We start from the raw sequence: 21,819 nt of genomic DNA on the forward strand, positions 1-21,819 counted from the left end.
TTCATATATAGGAACCTGTATTGTTGACTAGGATATCTTGTTTCAATCATTGTGATTGTTGGTTAGGAGTTCTTATCTGATATAGCATGTTTTAACCTATTTGCTATCAGTTTTATGTCTTGAACTGTGCTATTCTGTTTTGTTTAAACTGGTATATTGTTTTACATCACGTGACATCATCCTTAGTGTATAGGCTATATGCTGCTTTGTTTGTTTTGACTGTGATTTAAGTTTGTAACTCATCTTCATATTTCAGATATTCCTCTCGGTTTGGTGTTTTTTCTCATAAATTTATTTCAAGTATCCCTAAGTTCTTGTCAGATTTTTTATCCGATTGCAAGCTTATTTGTAGGTCTTGTAGGATGCTGTTGTCCTGATGATAGTTTGATTAGGAGATGTGTATACTTGGATGTTTGAGAGGTTTTGTCCAGTTGGGATAGTGTTATAGAATCTTGTGATTCTTTGTTAAACATTCAGATTGGTTTCAATATTTGTTGCTGATATATTTTGGGTGTTTAGTTTAAACTTGTTAGTAGAATTGTGCGGTTCGTTTTCATGTTGAAAGATTTATTTTTTGTCTTATGATATGTTCTCTTAAAAATTTATCATTATAGGATTAGTTGAGGTGATAACGTTTGTATAGCAATTTGTGAGTGTTGAGTTGGGTTATACATTGTGAGCTTCTTGTTGTCACTTTGTTATAGTGCAGAGGTTCATTATTGTGTTAATGCACAAGTTGTTTCACAAAACGTGATGAATCAAAGTGGTATATATTTGATGGCACATGGTCTTTGACATTGAATGTCGATTTAAAGCCTATAACAGGTTCTTTATGTGATTGAATTGGTTTTATTAAAACTACTGTATACTTCTTGAAAAATACGTTTCCATGGTTCGGATAGTTTTCTGTGATAAAGGAGTAGTTAGTGAGATGGGATGTAAAATTTTTCAATCAATTAGGTTATATGGTTCAGGTGTTCTTAGTCTCATGTGACTGTTTTTTGTTGTTATCAGTTTGATTGTGCTGCAGGATCGTGTGGTTCTGTCTTTCTAAGTCTGTTGTTAGACTTGTATGTCTTGTGACATATTGTTTGCCTTAAAGTTGTGTGGCTTTTCGGTGTGATCACATGTGTGGCTTTTGTGACAGTCATGTATTCCTTTGGTTATTGGAATCGTTGTATGATTGTGTTTCTTGTAAAGGTTATGCTTTCTTGAAGATGTATTCTTCAACAGTGTTTGCCTTTATCTCACTGGTCTTGGGGTTTTCATGTTTTGAGTCCGACCGTGGTGAGGTTATGTAGGATCCCGGTGTTGTGGTCTTATGTGTTTGTTGTTTATCGCCGATCGTAGTGATATTAGGTCATTGGTCTAGGTGATGTTTGTTTTCTTCCACACTGGTCTAGGGTAGTTTCTTGATTCTTCGTTTTGTTGAGTCTTGTCCCGATTAGATCGTAGTGTTGGTTTCTATCTGTTCTTCGTATTGTTTAAAATCTTCTTATTTGGTTAGTCGAACTGTGTGGTTCATGTGTCTTAACCAGTAATGTTGTGAAGATTATTCTCGGATATGTGTTACAGCCCTGTTTGTTTCTCTGGTTGGTGGGATGTTTTTTTTTTTGGTTGAAAACGTTCTTTGTTTTTATTCTACCGAGTGTTTTTAGCTGTAATTTGTTATCTGATGTGTAGAATCGTGTGATTCTAGGTTTCGCCAAAAGGTTCAGACTTGGTTCTGATTTAAAAAAGGGTCATGTGACTTTTCATGGTGTTGAATCATGTGATTCAAGTTTTCAGACATTGTTCTGAGTTGTATAGAGTTTTGTAACTCTTGGTTTTTTATCAGATATGTGTTATATATGGTTGTTTCTGAATCATATGTTTTTGTCTTAATTAGAACGTTTTTCTCAGATTTTTGTCTGTGATGTTATAGTTACTTAGTGAGTTTCATGACTTGTTAGTGAGTTTAAAGTCAATTTGCTATATTTGAATTCATGTGACTTTATCATATGTTGTTGATATATGGTACGGTGCTTGTGATTATATGAGTTAGCTGTTTATGTTTCTTTCTATTGCTACATCAAATTTGGTGGCCCATGCAGGTCTCGAACCTGTGTTTTTCTGGAGCTAAGAATGCACATATGTTATCAGCATCAAACACATATGTTCAGATTCGAGGCTTGGCATGACCCTCAATTCTTGTTGGATGGGTTGCTCAGAATGCAAATCTGGGAATGTAGGATTCATGGGGACCTTTAAAGGCTTTGGTAGTTGCAAGTGTTATCAACAGCATCGGTGAGGTCATCCTCTGCTTATTTGTCGGTTACGGTATTGCTGGTGCAGCGTGGGCAACAATGGCGTCTCAGGTGGTTTCAGGATTTATGATGGTTGAAGCTCTTAAAGATAAAGGGTATAACGGTTACGCCGTTGCGGTTCCATCCGCTAACGAACTGCTTCAAATATTCAAGCTTGCGGCTCCGGTATTTATAATGATGATGTCAAAGGGGGCGAGCCTTTATCGCAAACCGCACAATCGTTTATGCCAGAATTTTAACTTTTATATGATGTTAAACGAAGTCTATCAAAGGCAAGAAGACTGTTAAAGTCGCTGATGATAATTGGTGCTGCTGGTACAGTTGTTCCGTGGTTATTTCCTAAAGTTTTTTTACCTGATCCTCGATCCTCAAGTTATAAAGGAGATGTACAAAGTGCTACTTCCATTCTTCCTTCCTTTATATGTGGTAACAAGTACTCATAGCCTTGAAGGAACACGATCTTTTCTTTCGGTGCTCTCCTTATGCTTTTTAGCAATTTAGGTTTTTTGGTTCGGCTGCTAGTGGTCGAAGTGCTCTACATTGGTTGGTTCAAATTTTTACATTAACAAAAACTTATGTCTGCTCTACTGCCACGTTGCCATTATCAGTCTTACAATAACATTAGGAGCGTTTCTTATTTGCGTTACAGCGATGTTTTACTGAACTGCACAACTCGAAGGTCAGGTGTTTTACTATTGTTTTTAGCTATCTGTTTAAAAGTTTTTTTGTGTTTTTTATAAGGAAAATTAAATTGTGGGGGGTGTTAAAAAATATAAACCAAGTTCCAATTTAATTTTCTTTATTATTAATTCTTTGTTTGATTGTTGTGGTTGTTTCATATTTGGTAATGTGCTGGGCTGCGGATACATGTTTGGGCTTGTCAAGATTCTTCTACATGTGCTGGGCTGGTACATACATGTTTGGGCTTCGGCTGGACATCAGTTGCTGTTTGGGCTTGGAAGTGGGCCTCTTGTGGACACTAGCAGACATCAAGTGGGGCTGATAAAAGAACGCCTGTGTTGACATCAGAAGTAGTTGCACGCACCTAATTTTCTTCTCTCTTAGGGTTTGCTAGGTCTTGCTGTTCTAGTGATCTTGTGTTAAGATCATCGTTTGTAGTATAGATCAGAGTGTGCAGGTCATCGTGTTGATGATCTGTGTGTGAGTTGAGAAGTTATTTTTCGTGTATCTCTTCAGTACATTTCTTGTTCTTTGTATTGAAGTTGTAGAGAGAAATATAAAGTTACTGGTTATGAATTCATGTTCTTTTGACAATTAGAGGGTTGGGTTGCTACACAGGTGGTGGGTGGTGTGTGGTGATGGTGGCTGGTGGGTTGTTAGTGGTGGTGCACGGTAGTGGTTGTGGAGGTGAACCTTGTCGGAAACGGTGGTGGTGGTAGCTCTCAAAGTGATGGTGGGGGTGGGAATTCGTTGGGGAGAGATAGAGATGGAAGAGAGATCTGAAACAAAGAAATTTGTTTTGTTTATTTGTTTAATTAAAATATATTAGTAAATTACTAATCTACTCTTATGTGCTTTCATGACATATTTAGCTAAAAAAAATTAACCAGGTTAGTGTCAAAATACCTAAGGTGTAACGAGTTTTATAAATAAAGGATTGTGACTGTAATTACTAAAGTTAAAGGCTATCCATTGCAATCCGATACAAACATAAAGGACGAAAAGTGTAATTTACCCTTGTTTTTATGATTTTCGGAGGCGGCCATCTATTAATTCATACACTGTCGACTACTAATGATACTTGGTGCCAATGATCTCTAGATCAAGTGGTGGAAGGCTTGCATTTCTCTTGAGAGGTACAGGTTCAACTCCCACCTGGTGCAGAGTGAGGCACTGGTGGGCAATGATAGGAGACCCAGGGAAACCTGGGTTGGATCCTTGAGCCAAACGGGTTTTACTGGTAATTTCACCGCCGTGCCTACAGGCGGGTGAGTTACTAGGTTTTCCCCGGAATTGGTTGTGGACTCGGGTTACTCTCGGAGTACTCCGTTTGTCAAGTGGGTACCCCGATTCGTTAGTCGTTCAAAAAGGAAAAAAAAAAAAAAAAACTAATGATACTTGGTAGTTTAGTGTATGCATAGACTACATGGGTTATCATTGCATGTGTTCGTTATTTCTCCTTTATTTCGTTATCTTTTAACATGTCCCCGGTCAACTTGTTTTCAATCTAAATTAAATTAATAGCTTTAAAAGTGTGAGGCTACAAGTCAATTCACATATACAAGTTAGATACATTGGTCGTCACTCGATTTTGTTTTAGTTCTCGTTCAAATTTAATTTGGATTTCGGTTTGTTCTCTATAAATTGGTTTACACAAGTAAAAAAAAAAAAAAAAAAAAAAAAAAAAAAAAAAAAAAAAAAAAAAAAAAACCTCTTCAGATTAGTTGGGTGATTGACTATTGATTATCAAATCTCAAAACGACAAATCTACCTTACTGTGAACTGAAGAATTGTTGATTGCAATGTTGCTTCACATATGTTCACAAAAACAATCAATATATCATGACATTTAACCAATGTTAACAAAAACAAACAATATCATGACAGATGTTCAAAAAAAAACATTCAACATATCCTGACAATCAACAAATGTTCACAAAAACAATCAATATATCATGAGAATCAATAGATGTTCACAAAAACAATCAATATATTATGAGAATCAACAAATGTTCATAAAAACAATGAATAGTGCACACTTTACAGCCATATTTGCTCACCATTAGCAAACACAAGCTGCCCTAACAATGAATGTTTTACACCTACATTTTCTTTTTATCTGAAACAAACTATGCATCAAAACCTTTGTATAGTCTCTGGTACTCCCAAAACCAAAAAATGATATCACTATGAATAAGTGGCTTCTTGCCAATACAAAACACACCTCGTGCTCCAGATAAACAACGACAAACTCTTCTATTCTTTCACCTCCAATGGTGGAAAAAAAGAAAACTAAGTTGAAGACGACAATCTACATAAAAACCTGCAAAATACATCAATGGTCTCATTTCAATCTTCCTTTTAATTCACATAGTTTATATCAAGACTAAAAAAAAACATGCAAACAATAACTATATATAAGAAAATTTTAAGTACTTAAAATGAATTAATTGCCACATAGCTCCATAGGATATTTATTTTATTATTTTTTTATTTTTTATTACATTTATTACTATAATCACTTACCGGCGATTGATAAATTAAAGCACACAACTATACAAGTGTAAGATTTGAATGATCAACATGTACCCTTGACAATATGAAGTCAATAACTATATAAAGACCAATCATACCAAGTACTGCACAAACTCTCTGATGCAATTAGAAGACAAAACAGCATGTGGCAACTACTAATTAATATGATATAGAAAGCAGAATCAAAGATAAAGGATTTCCAATCTTACTTGACAAATATATAGCTCTAGCAATGATAAAATCAGATGATGGATTTCGTAATCATTTTCAAAGATGTTCCATGAAAGTTTGTAGTTTTGAGACCCGACGCCGGAACAGTGGTTCCAGCCTGAAAGATGGAACACCAGTCTGCCACCGCTTAACATCATACATGTCATTCCATGCCTGAACTATTTCATCAATTTTGAAACCAAGACCTGCATTGAATAAATTGTGTAAATACATTGTCAAATTTAGGAGTTTTAGTTACCTTTTTCTACAATTTCCTGGATTAAAATGAAGTGAAGTGCATTGTTAAATAAGTGCAAATTTCGGATTATTAAAGACTTTATTATCTATATGTATGATTACATTACCTTCAGATGACGTTCCATTAGAGCAATGGTTCTTTACTATTACTGCTAGATCTGTCGGTGATACTCCTGCAAGCTCGAACTTCTCAACTGAAGCTGCCAAAGATTCTTCCCATGCTGACAGGCCCATCTTAAATTCCACAACAGATCGCTCATAAAGCAAAGTACCCCATAAAATGTACATCTGAGACTTCAAATGTGCAGCTTGCTCTGCAGCTTCATCAGCAGGCACGTCTTTTAAATACCCTTCCAGCCCCAAATTTACCAAATCGTCCCTGTACTTATCATATAAACTCAATCCATTTAACCTTTGTTCCTCCAATTCTTCCCAAATCTGCATCCCATGTTCCATGCTATCTTCAGCCTTATTATACAAATCCAAAACTTGTGCAGAAAGATCTGAGTCTAAGTTATTCTTGGTTCCAACTGCATAGCACCATGAAAGCTTTGCGAGCTCGAACTGTTGCTGCCCAAGTGCAAGAAAACCTTCATAAAAATCAGGTTTTATTTTTAAAGCTTCTTCGTATTGTAACCCTGCTTTTACATATTCCTTTTCTGCCCATTCACGTCCTTTTTTCACCTGCTCTTCTATTGATTCTTTGGTTCCATCTTCTGCAAACACCACCCATTTTCTCGCTTTGTTCATATGAACATTTCCTAAATTAAACAATCCTAAAGCAGCCATTTCTTGAAACTTCCCACCAGCTATGTCAAAAAGCTTTTGAGCGTTTTCGGTTGTAACAGTTTCTTCAATTGCTTCTGAATACAACTCCAATCCTAGATCATGTAGATCCAGATATGAATCGGATTCAAATCCCACGTGCTCTTTAAACAGCCTTGCAAACTGAACAATCCAGTCCTCTACGCATGTTGTAACTTTCTCTTCTTCCCGGACTTTTCCCACATTTCCGTTCTCTGAAACACTAGATATTAAGCTATTGGCTTTCGGAAAACCGTCACTTGTGAAACCCTCATAAGATGGTTCTTTATCTGGACTAACTTCTACCAAATATAGTCTCAAAGAACCTTGAGGATGACTAGCACTTTCAGCCATTCTCAGCTCAGCAGTAGTTGTGATGGTAATCAAATCTCCTTCTTGATCTTTATACTTAATAAGCACACCCTCTAAGCCTGGAAAACGGTCCCATACTACCTCCCTCACTAAACCAATACTGCAATCAACCGGTAGCTGCGCCAACCTTATGTCATCATTAATCACCAATTTCACCGGCCTCGTGGCAACTGTTTCTTCTTTGATGCTATTTTTATCCTCAACGACAACTTTATCCTCTGTTTTTTTACCAACCCTCTTGTCCTTAACTCTCTTAACCTTGTTGTCCTTCACTTTGTCAACCTTTACGTCCTTACTCTCTTCAACCTTTTTCTCTTTGACTTGTTCAGTTTCAACCCTACTTAGGTTGACTTTTTCAACACCCTTTTTCTCAACCCTATTATTCTTCCTCTTCTTAGTCTTCTCTTTCACAGCTTTGACCGCCTTCAACGGAGAAGGCTCGTCAGGCGGCAAAGCAGCTTCAATCTCCTCAACTTTCAAACCCTTCCCTTCAATCGCCTTCTTCACCGACTCCTCAATCTCCAACGCCGTCACATTACCCGGCTCCATACTCAACACACTCCTCACATCTCTCCACGCCCATTCCAACTTACCCAACGCCTCATAACATCTCGCCCTCTTCAACAGGGCCTTACTATACTTAGGAGCAACCTCAAGCGCCAAATTACACTCATGTATCGCCCTCGGGTACTCCCCAATCCCCATCTGCATATAACACCCCGCCATATTACTTCGCAACGACGCAACATCTATATGATTCCCTGGTAACAGCTTAAGCGCCTTCTCATACTTCAACATGGCCCCCTCGTTATCGCGCTTTTGAAACAACCTGTTTCCTTCCTCCTTCAACTCCTGTGACATCTGAATAAAGACAGCAGTGTCCTCATCGACATGTTTCGAACTTCTTTCCGCTTTATTCGGTTTCGTAAGTTTCTCAACCACAGGCTCCAACTTCTTCTTACCAGTAGGTTTCCCCATTTCTACTCCAAATAACTATAACTATTAACCGTTTTGATCAACAAATCTATAAGAGTGATGATTTGTGTATAACAACTAACTGTGAGTTCAATTGAATAACAATTAATATACAAATTCTGAAAAGAATATGGATAAACTGAATAAGAGGAATTTCGAACCTGAATTTGTTTATATATGGAGCGAAACCCTAATTGATGGCGGTTTTTGGGGGAAGAATGTTTTAGAGAAGAAATAGGGTATGTATGACCAGAAAGAGTAAAAACTAAAACGACACCGTGTGAAGTCGTCGAATTTGAATGGAGTGTAAGACCCAACCTCACCACAACAGCGTGTGAGAACCACTCAACATTTATTAATTGTTAGATTCTAGAATTAATGATGCTTTATTTATTGAGGACCAATTGGCATTTCCTTTCTTCCACTCAGCTGCTTGGTTTATGGAATTGTTATTTATCTTGTTTTTGTTTGGTTTTTATAAGATGGATGAGGATAGATGACTTACACGGAGGAAAAAGAAAAGAGATGAAAATATAAAAAAATCATGTTCTTAAGTTTTTTAAGGATGTGAGAGGACTGAGGAGGGAAAAGGAAAGAAAATTTGTCCATATATTCATCCTTCCAAATTGGAGAGATTAGAAGAGAAACAAGGGATTAAGGAACATATACATAATACGAGAAAGGGGAGGGAGTGCGGTGGATTGTGGACTTATGGTGGTTGCAGAGGCATGGTGGTGCTACAAAAGAAGAGGAAACGAGCAGCAGAAGAAACAAGGAGCGGTGGTGCCAAACGGGAAAAAAATATTTTGTCGCCTGTAAAGAGAGATAAGAGTTTCCTTACTAGCGATGTTTAACCAATGATTTGTGAAACGGACAGTCTAGTGTAAGCTGGTTAATAAGAATGGTAATCTTAGTCTCGTACTACAATTGTAAACCGTGTCCCATACTCAATCCTATACATGTCGGATATCCAAATATTTTTACTCATCGGGTATCGAGTATACCCAATAGACTGGTAGTTTGTTAAATAAAAACTACTAGGACTTTAGGATTAGGTTTGGGCTTCGTAGTTAAGCTAAAAAATTAACATAAATATAATTATTAAACTTTACTTGAGCTCAATTCAAAACTTAAATGTGTCCAGCTTCATTTGGCTCCAAAACATTACAAGCTATCAAATTACTTAATATTTTATTTTAGCAAGATTTAAAACACGAGCTATATAGATTTTTGTTTTATTTTAACGGCGTCATTAAAATAAAATCAATTAAACTATAAGCATATTAGCTGTTCAAGTTGTTGGGTGAACTAATGCATTAAAACCTATTGTTCTGGATTTGCATAATTCTGATCTGGAAAATGAAAAGCATCTCCTTTAAAAAAAACACATGGGTAAAGTTATTTTAAATGCACAATCTTGCCACTAGGGGAGGTCAACCGAAAGTACGGTAGCTGAGGGGCGTGAGGATCACGCGCTACCTACCACGTAAAGCTGTCAGACAGATCACAGTGCGACACGTGGATGGAGTTCATTGGATGTAATTACGATAAGTATCCGCTCGAAGACTTTCAGACCAAAGGCATTGTCAGCTCAACTTTTACAGTTTACTTGGGTGTAAGGTTAAACTTTCCTTTTTCCTTTCAAAAAAAAAGTTATAACTTAACTTTTTAACGTTTGCAACGTACAGTTTATTTTTGGATTATATTAAAAATTCTAAGAAACAACAAATGTAGAGTTATTTCAGTTTATATGATTGGTTTCAGGTTTCAACATAACATATCATGAACCGACTTTTAAACAGTTAAAGTTAACCATATAAATATCAAACCACCTGATCTGCTTTACTTGGCCAATTTTGGCGATTTATAGACACTCCTAATGTTTGTTATGTGTTATTTATTATATATTATTTGTTAATACTAGTATTAATAATTGTTTGTATTGCATGTAATATTTAATAAGAGAAAAATGCTCGGATAGTCCCTGTGGTTTGCCCCCACTCGTTAACAGAAATAATGGATGGAGTTAACCAAGTGGACTAAAATAGCAACGGTGAAACCTTTTTGGACCCACAGGCGAAAATGAAACCTTTGGACTAAACTGGCAAAATGACCCAAACCATTGGGGCTAAAATAGCATTCAACTCTAAAACAAAACTATTGTGTGCCAGGTACCACCAACGATCCAATTTCATGAACAAGTGATACTAAAACTAAACTTTAAAACAGTAAATAAAATGAACCCATAACAATGTTTAAAATGCATAACTAACTTCAATAATACAATGCAAGGATTTATATTATATTATATTAGTAGAACAGTAGTAAAAGAACCTTAAATCTTTTAAAGACCACGAGTTGACCCGATTAAACCGTGGTGTCGCCTTCTCCGCTCAAAAGCTCACCAACACAAAACTGATGCAGATTTTCATACATCTTCTTCCACTGCTGAATCATTTGCATTGACCTTTCGTTGTCTGCTTTCAATCTTTCTATCTCCATTTCAGAAGCTCCACAAGAACCGCGTTGCTGATGGAAAAAAAAAGACACAATCATGTTTCTTTCGAGTAAAGCTGCTTTTAAACATTTGAATTTGGGTAGAGCTAAAAACGAAACGGGTCAAACAGTCAACTGCTTGCAACATCCATGCTGATTTCTTTCAAAAGTAGTCGGGTCATTATTGAGTAAAAGCTTCTATAACTAAAACCCAACCCATTTCAACTGGCACGCTTGTAAAAATAATTAAAAATTAAAAAATAAAGAATAAACGAACCACGCTTGTAAAACTAAATCACGAGCTGAGCTCGAACTCGCTTAAGTAAATTGAACCGTACTCGAGGTTAGTCGAGCTCGGGCTCGGCTCTTTTAAACTCTTACGTATTAATGTAAAAAGCACGGACCTGAAGTTCATTGATCTGCTTGTTCATGGTGTCAACAGTGGCATAGGTCGCGTCACAAGGCCTTTGATAATCAGGCTGAGGAGGGATGTATATACTAAAATCCGAGTGTTCATCTATTGATGTAAACTTTTCAAGTGGTGGTGGCAACGACACCTGCTTTCTTGCCATTAAACCTTGATTATTTGCTGATGTTCGAGGGTAAAGAGCCGGTGGTTGTCGGATAACAAGAATATTGTTAACAGGACCTGGTGACACAAACCAGAAAAGTATATATATAATGAGCACGTAGTGAAAAAAGTAGGCTGCATACAAACACGTGTATCGAGTATTCGTAATAAAACCCAAAAGGGGCAAGTCTGGCCGGTTAGTCTTTATTATTTAATTACAATGCTAGTCAACTCTTTAAATAAATATACTTACAAGATTTCATGTGTTAAAAGTAGACTATGGGCGACTTTCACCCCGTTCCCCGTTCCTTTTTTAGCTAAATTAATATTTAACCAATGAAATCATTGGGGATAAAAGACAACCTAAATCTACCAATAAATAAGGAGATGAGTCCGAAGTTTACTTGGGTAAGTTCACTGAACCACAGCAGAAATTATAAGGCTAAATAAAGCCGACACTTGGGTCAGGGGCAGACATAGATTATTAGTAGGGTAGCACCGGCACCCCTCATTTTTTTACAACGTAGTGCAATTTTTTTTTTTTTACGTTTTTTGTATTTTATTGCCTGTGAAAAGAAAATGTGTTACCCCTGATATTATTTTAGGTTACCCCTCAAAAAGTACCGCAAATTTATGATTAAATAATAAATGATTAAAAGGCCATTATAATTAAAGCTCAATAGCCCTCATAATTAAAACACCAAAGCCCACATGGTTGGTCAAAAGCCCAAATGATTGCAGCGGCACACAGAATCATCATGTCAGCGACCATGGTTTAAAAAAACGGCCGAGGCGGTCGTATTGAGGCGCGCCTCAGTTTGAAACGGAGAAAAAACGTATATGAGGCGGCGCCTCAGGGTCAGAAATTATACGCACGCCTCAGTGGAGTGAGACGTAAGCTTCAGATCTGAGGCGGAACGATTTTGGAGAGGCGTACGTATATATTTTGGGTTGGATAAAGACGTAGACGCTTGTGGCTATGCGCAATCAAGAAAAAATAGGGTAGAATAGAGATGGAGACATACCTTACAGCGATGGATTACCAAGAAAATTAGGGTAAAAGTAGAACAGAGGAGTTGATGTTGATGACGGCGATAAAAGAATAAAAGAGTGATGTAACTTATTAGGGTTACTGAAGAAAATAACTAGAGCTTTATTTATTTCATTTACAAAAACTTACATAAACACCCTTAAACATTAAACTTTTATCATAGTCAACCCAAAACTATCTCACAAGTCTATTTACATTAGGAAAGTTATGTATTTTATGTTTAGTATTTTATTTTTTAAAAGATATATAATTTTTATATTAATTTTTTAATTCCGCCTCGGGCTTACGCCTCGGTTCGTCTCGAGGCTTACGCCTCGTGAGGCGAAGGGAAAACGCCTCGAAACTCGTTTCCGTTTTTTTAAACCTTGTCAGCGACCTCACCACAGACCGCCTCCCATCTTCGCTCTCCAACCTCCACAACTCCGCCTCCCACTGCCGATTACCGAGAACGACGGCATTCCGCCTCCATCTGATCCATTGCCGATTGTCGAACGCCTCCAAATCTCCAATCTCAAATCTCCATTGTAATTTGTAAAGAAGGTATGTGCAATTGATTATGTGCAAATTCTAATTGATTATATGAAAGTTGCAATTGTTTATAATTTTCAATGATGCTTTATAATTTTATATGGAACAGACAGGGGTTTATGTGAAATTGGTTTTAGAGTTTGTGTAATCGAGACGGATTGACGCAATCGAATGGGTGAGGAGTATTTAACAATGCTCTAATTTGTGAGGTCAAAAGAGAAACTTTCCATAAAGTAAAAGAAGATGATGTAATGGCTCGATTTCATGCTTTCAAAAACCGAAGAAGAGAAATCTATTAAGTATGTGTTTAACTTTATTTATTATTGTGTTTTTATTTTTGTTTCGTTTACATTGTATAAAAGTGTAAAAATAAAATTTTATAACGACACCCCTGCAATTTTGGTCTAGATCCGCCACAAACTTGGGCTAAACTCTAAAGAAAGCCGACACTTGGACTTTGTAAAAACCTTTTTCCCGAAAGCATGGGATTAATGTAATGAACAACGTAAAATATAAGGATTAAAAAAAGGGATAATTGATGCAATTAGATTATACCTTTTGCATGCTTGAAAACACGTATAATATTATGAGTTTTAGTGTCCCAGACTCGAACGAAGCCATCCTCTGATCCAGCAACCAATTGAAGTCCATCTAGTGCAAAAGCCAAAGAGCATATAGCCTTACTGTTACAACAACCATTGAAGACATTCACACGATAGCTTAATCACACGCAAAAGAAGCAATTCTTGATGTTTGATAATAAAGGAATGCTACGCTTGCATGTTAAAGAGTTGGCTAACCTTTGATCAGACAATGTACCAATGATATGCAACCCATAGTTACTGTTGGATTTGCCTAGAGAATTGAGTTCCGCAATGTATATCTTGCCATCTCTACCACCAGCATAAAAAACATGCTCACCGGGATCCAATGCAACTGCATCAATCACTGACGGGAACACAATATTTCTCAACAAAGTTCCCCTAGCAAGACTCCATACCTGCAATGATGAATGTTATGCTAAAACAAAAAACATAAACGTCAACAACCATTTGTAAGTTGCAATACCCTTTTGGATTGAATAAACAACCATACTAAGGGATTTAACAAAGTTAAAACTCTAATGGATGATACAGAATAATCATCAACAATACCAATTACTAGAAGGTCGAAAGACAACTTCACTAACATTTTCATTGTGAAAATATAGCGTCTTATGAAAAAAAAAAAAAAAACATAATAGTTGATATGAGAAGTGAGAGATATAAACCTTGCAAGTACGATCCTGTGAAGCGGACACTATAATTGCATTAGATCCCCCATAGCCTGTAACGATATCGGTTACAGGCAAAGCATGCTCAGTGAAACTATACTCATAAAGATGCCCTGATCTTTGCTGTCGTTCTTCATCAAATATCCTATTATGCAGAAGATTAGATAACTGTTCATCATCGCACACCCTAACAAATGCATTTTATGCCTACATATAAGGCCAAAAAGGTAGATGAATAGTACATAAGAAGCGACCAGACTCGAACAGATCCATCCTCAGCCCCAGAAATCAGAAGCGACTGATCCATAGAAAACACCAAGCATGTAACAGCCCTATAGTGACCATGCCACTTCTTCAGTAATCTACCGGTTGCAACCTAAAAACAGATCAATAAAAATGGTAAGGGCAGATCAAATAACAAAAAATGTAAAAAAAAACATGTAGAAAAGAAAAAGATTATTAAAACAATTACGAAGAATACATTTCACACATATGCAGCCTTAAAATAAAAGATGTGGTTTCCAATCCAATTAACATTCTCTTAATTTTAAATCTTAAAACTGTTCTTTTTACCTTTTTCTTACAATAAAAGTGTATACCAAACATAAAAATAAGTAAAATTTTAGAATAATGTGAAAATAAAATCAGATAAACTGAAAGAAAAATACAAAATGAGAAAGGAAACATAACTTTCTGATTCTCTTAGCAAATATTTATAACACAACATCATGAAAATGAAATGAAATTATTAATCACCTCCCACAGATATATATCACCAGAAACTCCACCCCCAACTATGTAACTGCCCTCACTATTACAAGCAAGAGGATTGATTGCTTCAGCTGGAAAACTCTTCACTTCTACCTGAGGCTGCAACGACAATTGATAATATAAGTGGTTATCCTACTTTTCAGGTTCTAATATTCAAATTCGATACATAGTTGTAATTCAAGCGTCGTCATCAATATCAAGAAAGAGCACTATAATCTTTTCGGATGAAAATTACAGAGCCTGATATCCAAATATCAGATCTTTACTTAGCAGAAGGGCAGATTGCAACAAATAGCACCACACCTTCAATTCATTTCTTATTTGGTCAATGGACATTCTGAAATCATTCAACTTCCATTACATTTACAAACACCCTTCAACTTTTTTTAATCGTGTAAAAATCATTAAACTCTGTCTGCATCTATACGCATTACAGTAAAAGCTACCAAAATAAATAAATTTCGAAAAGAATGGTTTTAGTAACGCTTAGACGTCAAATACTAAAAGTCTAAAACTAGAAATGAAGTGAAAGCATGTTGCTATCCATTGCAATGTGACCTATATTATGTATATTGTGTGCTACTAGACCATACTGAACATCAAGAGTTTAGATACACATCAATCTGAAGCTAAAACATAGGCCTTTTAACATCAAATTCATAAACAGTTAGTTTTCTCCAAAATTACAACAAAACAATTTGCAATGCGAAAGTAATTCTCCTAAAACAGTTGCAAACAACTTATTAGAATCCAAACAGCAGCGAGTAATTAAGCTATAGTATTGCCACTAATACCTATTGTAACCGTTCAATACCTAAAAGTAGAAAATAAAGAACCACAATCACAGAGTACTGTGGTTGAGCAATTACCTTATTCCACGACCAGAAGAGAACAGAACCAGAAGACGAATCACGAAGCTGAGAAGAGGCGAGGAACCTTCCGGCGACGGATACAAGGCCGTGAGAAGGAGAGGCGCATGAGCGATAACGGAGGTGTTCGGCGCCGGAACGAAGGTCCCAGCAACCGATTCCGACGTCGGTGGACGAAGACGCGATGACTACTTCGTCCTCCATTGTAAGAGAATTGATATTTGGCGGTGGAAAGGCGGTTCGGCGGTGGTGGCACCGGCGGCGGAGATGACGGCCGGAGGAATTTCCACGGATGAGGGTTTATGCGAGGGTTTTAGGTTTTAAGTTTTATCCCAGGTGTGTGAGCAGAGGTGCAACCCTAGTCCCTAGTTAAGTTTGAGAATAGAAACCAAAACCAAAACCGAAACCAAAAACAAAACCGACAGTCAAACTGGTACTCGATGGCGGATTTAAGATTTTTTGTTAAAGGTTGTCTAAATTGGTTAGCTTAAAACAAGACCGGTCAAAATGGCTCAGGGTAAAACTAAATGAAAGGTGAAAAATCATATTCTAAACCTCCCAAATACGTTGAAGTGAATACTCTTCCTTCGGATCTTGCTCATTTCATCATAAGTTAATCAACGAGATGGGATTAGAAGAACATACATACTTAGAAGACCATGTCACACCCCGACCACGTGGAACAATCAAATGTGACGGAAACGTCGGGGAGTGTTGTAACAGAATTAATTGTTTCACAACCATGGCATGCAAAATTACGTTTTATTTATCAACAATAGAGTAACATTGTCTTAAACATGAAAACCAAGAGTACATAACATAGTTAAACTAAGTCTATCTTCATTTTATGTCTCTAAGGCACAGGTCCGCCCTAGTGTCATGATCATCGTCCTACGCAAAAGCTCCTGAAAACACATGTGAAAAATAGGTACGTCAGCATAAAAATGCCTGTGAGATACATAAGTTTTGTGAAAATAGGATTCATGACTTAAGATTTAAGAACTGTTTAATGAAATTCAGTCATGAACCTTGTAAATTGTTTTGTTTTGTAAATCGTTTAAAAGCGATAAGATCATATGATATGTATAGATAAAAGAATAATGTATGGTTAAATGAATAACCAAGTAAAATGAGTTGTATAAAATAAACTGTATTGCAAACCAAAGCCTTGTGAAAACGTGCTACTTGTGTAAAATGTATAAGTCAAAAATGAATAATTTAAGTAACGCTATGATATGTAATATAATACAAACACTTATATATAAAAAGTACCAGCGGCGTATTTACCATGTTTGTATTATACTACTCACATCTCGTTACTTAAGTCATTCAAACCAACCAATCAATGTATAATGTCTATGTTTAAACCAATTTGTCAAAAGTCCTTGTGTAAACCTTGGCAAATGTTACAAAGTCCAAATGTAGTCATGTTATGTGTAACAAATGTTATGTATTGTAAGCAAAGTATTGTCACATAACCAAATGTAGAAAAATGTACAAAACAGAGTATTTTGAATATATCAAAAAGTTATGTTTTGCAAAGTAAAAGCATGTTACATTGATACATACATTTATGTGGTAAGTTAACGCATACATTCAAGCCTTGAGACAGTCGGATAACCCTAAGTCAAGGTTATCAAGAGAAATGTTTTCGGATTCAGTCATTCCTCACATCCAAACAAACCCAGGATGTTAGGAATGGGATTTGTCAAGTCCTATGGTACCACTACTTACTACCGAGCGGCGTAGCTAATGTTAATGAACGTATATAAGTCCCGTTTGTGCAAACCAAATGTTATAGCAAATGTAGACATGTTATATGAAAACAATGTACTAAGTATGCTAAGTTAACATACAAAGCAGAAAACTCATGTAAATCAATGTGCTAGCATGCTATCAGTCAACATACATAGCAGAAATGTAAAGTAAAACAATGTACTAAGTATGCTAAGTAAACATACATAGCGAAACAATGTAATGTAAATCATGTTCTAATAGTGTACTAATGAGCATAGCAAGTATATGATGTGAAAACTGGAAAGCACGAAAGTAACAAGTAGGCACATGTGTTTCACCCCAAAACAGTTTGGAAAAAAAAAGTAAAAGAGGGGACTATGTACTCACTTGAGATTGCTTAGGAGTCCTTGTGTAACAACCAAACAATGCTAGAGATCACGGATATCAAACGGCACCTAATATAGGTAACTATGTTAATATACCGGACCTAAAATCGGAGGATTGGATAGAATGAGGGTTCGTAAACCAAGTGAGTATGGAAACTCATGTAATATGGTTTAACAAAGCCCACATACTAAAATGAAACCTAACCTGAGTGCTTACGACCCATTACGACCCGTTTAGATAGCTTATGCTACTTTAACGCGTCGTTCGCGTAAAACGCGTTCGGAATGCCTAACTAGTCCTATGATAAGTAAAATATGCCTTAACATGTCTAATATTGTTGCCAAATCAGTTTAGATATCAAAAGTTATGTTACATATGCTTAATATGAATTTTGGCGTAAAAAGGGCATTTTGGTAATTTTACCTAAGGCATATATACTACATATCATACAACTACTCAAATGATGTGACCATAAGGTATAACCTCGGAAGGTTATTCCCTATACAACTATGGTCACCTAATGCGTTTAGTCGGATCCTAAAGATCGACCAAATGGGTCGGGTTCGAAAGTATAAGCGATTGTTTAGATCGCTTACCTTACGACCCTATATAAGCACTAAACTAAAAGTGACGAGCTAAGCATGTTAAAACATGCTTAACTAAGTTTAGAAAACAGGTTTGGTATCAAAACAAAAGGTTTTGATACCTATGGGTAGTTTGGTTACAAAATACGCAAGGACACGCATTTTGGCCGAAACTACGACTCGTCACTAAGCCTAGATAACGTGGTAATCAGTAGGTATAGTCGTTATGGACTATAACCATCGTGATCACGCTCACGTTATGAAGTTCAAACGAACTTCGCATTGACCATAAACTGGTCAATGCAGAAAGTCAAACAAAGTTTGACTTTCGGACTCGAAAAGCGATAAAAGAACGAAAGAACACTTACGAAGGGTCCCCGAAAGCTAATCTTGATCCAGGAGCTCAGGTATGAAGCAATGGCTTCAACTTAGAGCTTTTAGATAAGATTTTATGGGTTTTGCAAGAATGGGGGGGGTATTTATAGGATATGCAAGACCGTTGGATCGTTTATCGATTTACGTGCTTGAATCTCATCCGTACAAGTGTCAAAATGTTATGGTATCACAATATGACCCCAACCCCAGAGATTTGCAAGAGGCATTGCCCTTTGGAGTGTTGAAAGGCTGCTAACAGCTGTGAAAACGAGTTTCTGCATATCTGGGGGGGCCTAGCGGCCCGCGTAAGGTTCAGACAGGGCTTACGCGCCCCGCCTAGGTGTCCTGATCTGCAGCCAACTTTGGAAAATGGCAGTTTCAGTCCCTGTTGGTGTTTAAAGCCTTTTCCGACACGTTTAAGGCCCGTTAAGCCAACTTTAAGGCCCTAAAATGATGCTTAAACATTGTGGACATGAAACATGCTCAAAAATATGCCGGATGTCGGTTCGTTTGGTCGTACGATCGCGATGTTCGGTTAATTACGACGGAATGCGCATAAGCGCGAAAAACAATCCAAATTGCGCGACGAATGGATTTTTCTCATGCCAAACACTAAATTAAAATATTTTAGTGCTTACATAAATTTTTGGATGTCCGGATGTATTCAGAACGTAAGTTATGCGCGAAAGTGCAAACTTATGCACTTTTTGACACTTTTAGTCCCTGAATGATCCAAAAGTTTATTTTAGCATACCGAACCCCTCAAAGCCTATTTCTAAGCCATGTAAAGGATATTTATGGTATGTTTAACTTATGGTCATGTTCCGGAATGTCTGTTACAGTTCAAATTGGCATACTTTTGCAGTTCGTCAAATTTAGTCCCTGTAGGCGAATTAATTTGTTTTTGCCATACCAAAGCCTTCAAAACTTATTTCTAAGTTATGTAAAGGTTATTTAAGGTATGTCAAGTATATGATGATGTTCCGGAGTATTTGTCGCGTTAAACTGAGTACGTTTACGCACTAGTTTGCGTATAATTCTCCAGAAAGCGATGAAGAGTTTAAAATTAAACAAAAGTCAAAACATGAAAAATGTAAAACATAACCAAACAAACATTGGGATCAAATAACATTGTTTTATTGATAACTGAACTGTTCACAATGATTTCAAGCACAAATGTTACAGTCTGCCCTACTTGCGGAAATTTCGTCCCGAAATTTATTTAGAGGAAACTCGTGGAAAAAGATGCGGATATTTTGCCTTCATTTGATCTTCGCGTTCCCAAGTAAACTCGGGTCCACGTTTAGATTCCCAGCGAACCTTGACCAAAGGAATGCGCTTGCGTTTAAGCCACTTGACTTCACGTTCCATGATTTCCACCGGTTTCTCAACAAATTTCAGTATTTTATCAACACGAATTTCGTCAAGCGGTATGTCGAGGTTCTCATCAGCTAAACACCTCTTGAGATTGGACACGTGAAAGGTTGGATGAACATTTCCAAGTTCAGGAGGTAGCTCAAGTCTGTAGGCTACCTTACCGATTCTTTCGACGATCTTGAATGGTCCAACGTATCTAGGTGCAAGTTTTCCTTTCTTTCCAAATCTGATCACACCTTTCCAAGGTGAGACCTTAAGTAATACACGATCACCGACTTGAAAATCCAAGGGCTTGCGTTTTAGGTCCGCGTAACTCTTTTGACGGCTTCTAGCTGTCTGAAGGTTATCACGAACTTTCTTAACCTTATCTGTTGTCTCTAAGATGAGGGCAGGTCCAGTAAGCTGAGCCTCGCCGATCTCATTCCAGCAGACTGGTGAACGACATTTTCGACCATAGAGAGCCTCGAAGGGAGCCATGTTGATGCTGGAGTGATAACTGTTGTTGTAGGAGAATTCAATCAACGGAAGATGTGAATCCCAACTACCATCAAAATCGATTACACAAGCTCTAAGCATATCCTCCAGAGTCTGGATTGTTCTTTCAGACTGACCATCCGTTTGCGGATGATAAGCTGTGCTCAGATTAAGTTGGGTCCCCATAGCAGATTGCATGGTTCTCCAAAAATGAGAAGTGAAACGAGCATCTCTGTCAGAAATGATGTTCAAAGGAACACCATGTCGAGCTACAATTTCATCCACATAGATTTTAGCAAGTTTGTCAGCGGAAAAATCCTCACGGATTGGCAAGAAATGTGCTGATTTAGTAAGACGATCAACAACTACCCAGATGGCATCGTGACCTTTCTTAATGCGCGGGAGTTTAGTAATGAGATCCATAGTAATGTTTTCCCATTTCTAAACTGGGATCTCTGGTTGCTCCAATAAACCAGAAGGACGCTGATGTTCAGCCTTAACCTTAAGACAAGTAAGGCATTTTGATACATATTAGGCAATGTCTTTCTTCATACCAGGCCACCAATACTGAATACGAAGATCCTTATACATCTTATCTGAGCCAGGATGAACAGAATAACGAGACTTATGGGCTTCATCCATAAGCAAGGTGCGGAGGTTATCTTGGCTCGGACCCACAAACGGTCCATGAAGTAATATGATCCTTTGTCCTTCAGTTCAAGAGCAGGTGTTATGTGATAAGGAAATTCCTTATCCATCAAACCTTGTGAAACACAAGCGTGTTGAGCCTGAGAAATGCGGGTTTGGATATCGGATTGAGCTTGAATATCAGATTGAACACGAACGCAATGAAGCTTAGTACGTTCCTTGCGACTCAAAGCATCGGCTACGACGTTCGCCTTACCAGGATGGTAGCGAATTTCGCAGTCATAGTCGTTTAGAAGCTCCAGCCAACGTCGTTGCCTCATGTTGAGTTCTTTCTGATTAAAGATATGCTGAAGACTTTTGTGGTCAGTAAAAACCACACATTTTGTACCGTACAAATAGTGTCTCCAAATTTTAAGAGCGAAGACAACTGCACCCAACTCAAGATCATGAGTGGTGTAGCTCTTCTCATGTATCTTCAACTGCCTCGATGCATATGCTATGACTTTGTTTCTTTGCATCAGGACGCAACCAAGACCT

At 37.2% G+C, this 21,819-nt stretch overlaps 2 protein-coding genes across 3 annotated transcripts; both read right to left on the minus strand.

Annotated features, from left to right (window-relative positions):
• Nucleotides 1-4,919: 4,919 nt before the first annotated feature.
• On the minus strand, nt 4,920-8,431 carry LOC110916614 (protein PHOX1). 2 transcript variants are annotated; one of them, XM_035985820.1, is made up of 4 exons: nt 8,303-8,431; nt 6,098-8,146; nt 5,732-5,938; nt 4,920-5,310 (listed from the first exon to the last, which is right to left on the minus strand). In XM_035985820.1, exons 2-3 carry the CDS (start codon nt 8,142-8,144, stop codon nt 5,790-5,792), a joined length of 2,196 nt encoding a protein of 731 aa, XP_035841713.1. In that variant the 5' UTR covers nt 8,145-8,146; nt 8,303-8,431; the 3' UTR covers nt 4,920-5,310; nt 5,732-5,789. The 2 variants fall into 2 exon arrangements, with proteins under 2 accessions (XP_035841713.1, XP_022017012.1); XM_022161320.2 differs by having other exon boundaries at nt 6,098-8,223; nt 8,303-8,401.
• Nucleotides 8,432-10,280: 1,849 nt separating this feature from the next.
• LOC110915361 (protein ROOT INITIATION DEFECTIVE 3) lies at nt 10,281-16,053 on the minus strand. The gene is made up of 8 exons (XM_022160040.2): nt 15,701-16,053; nt 14,817-14,930; nt 14,303-14,436; nt 14,058-14,205; nt 13,588-13,787; nt 13,343-13,470; nt 11,042-11,286; nt 10,281-10,670 (listed from the first exon to the last, which is right to left on the minus strand). Exons 1-8 carry the CDS (start codon nt 15,902-15,904, stop codon nt 10,509-10,511), a joined length of 1,335 nt encoding a protein of 444 aa, XP_022015732.1. The 5' UTR covers nt 15,905-16,053; the 3' UTR covers nt 10,281-10,508.
• Between the last annotated feature and the right edge of the window lie 5,766 nt (nt 16,054-21,819).

The sequence above is a fragment of the Helianthus annuus genome, chromosome 16, assembly GCF_002127325.2.
Source record: "Helianthus annuus cultivar XRQ/B chromosome 16, HanXRQr2.0-SUNRISE, whole genome shotgun sequence".
Lineage (NCBI taxonomy): Eukaryota > Viridiplantae > Streptophyta > Magnoliopsida > Asterales > Asteraceae > Helianthus > Helianthus annuus.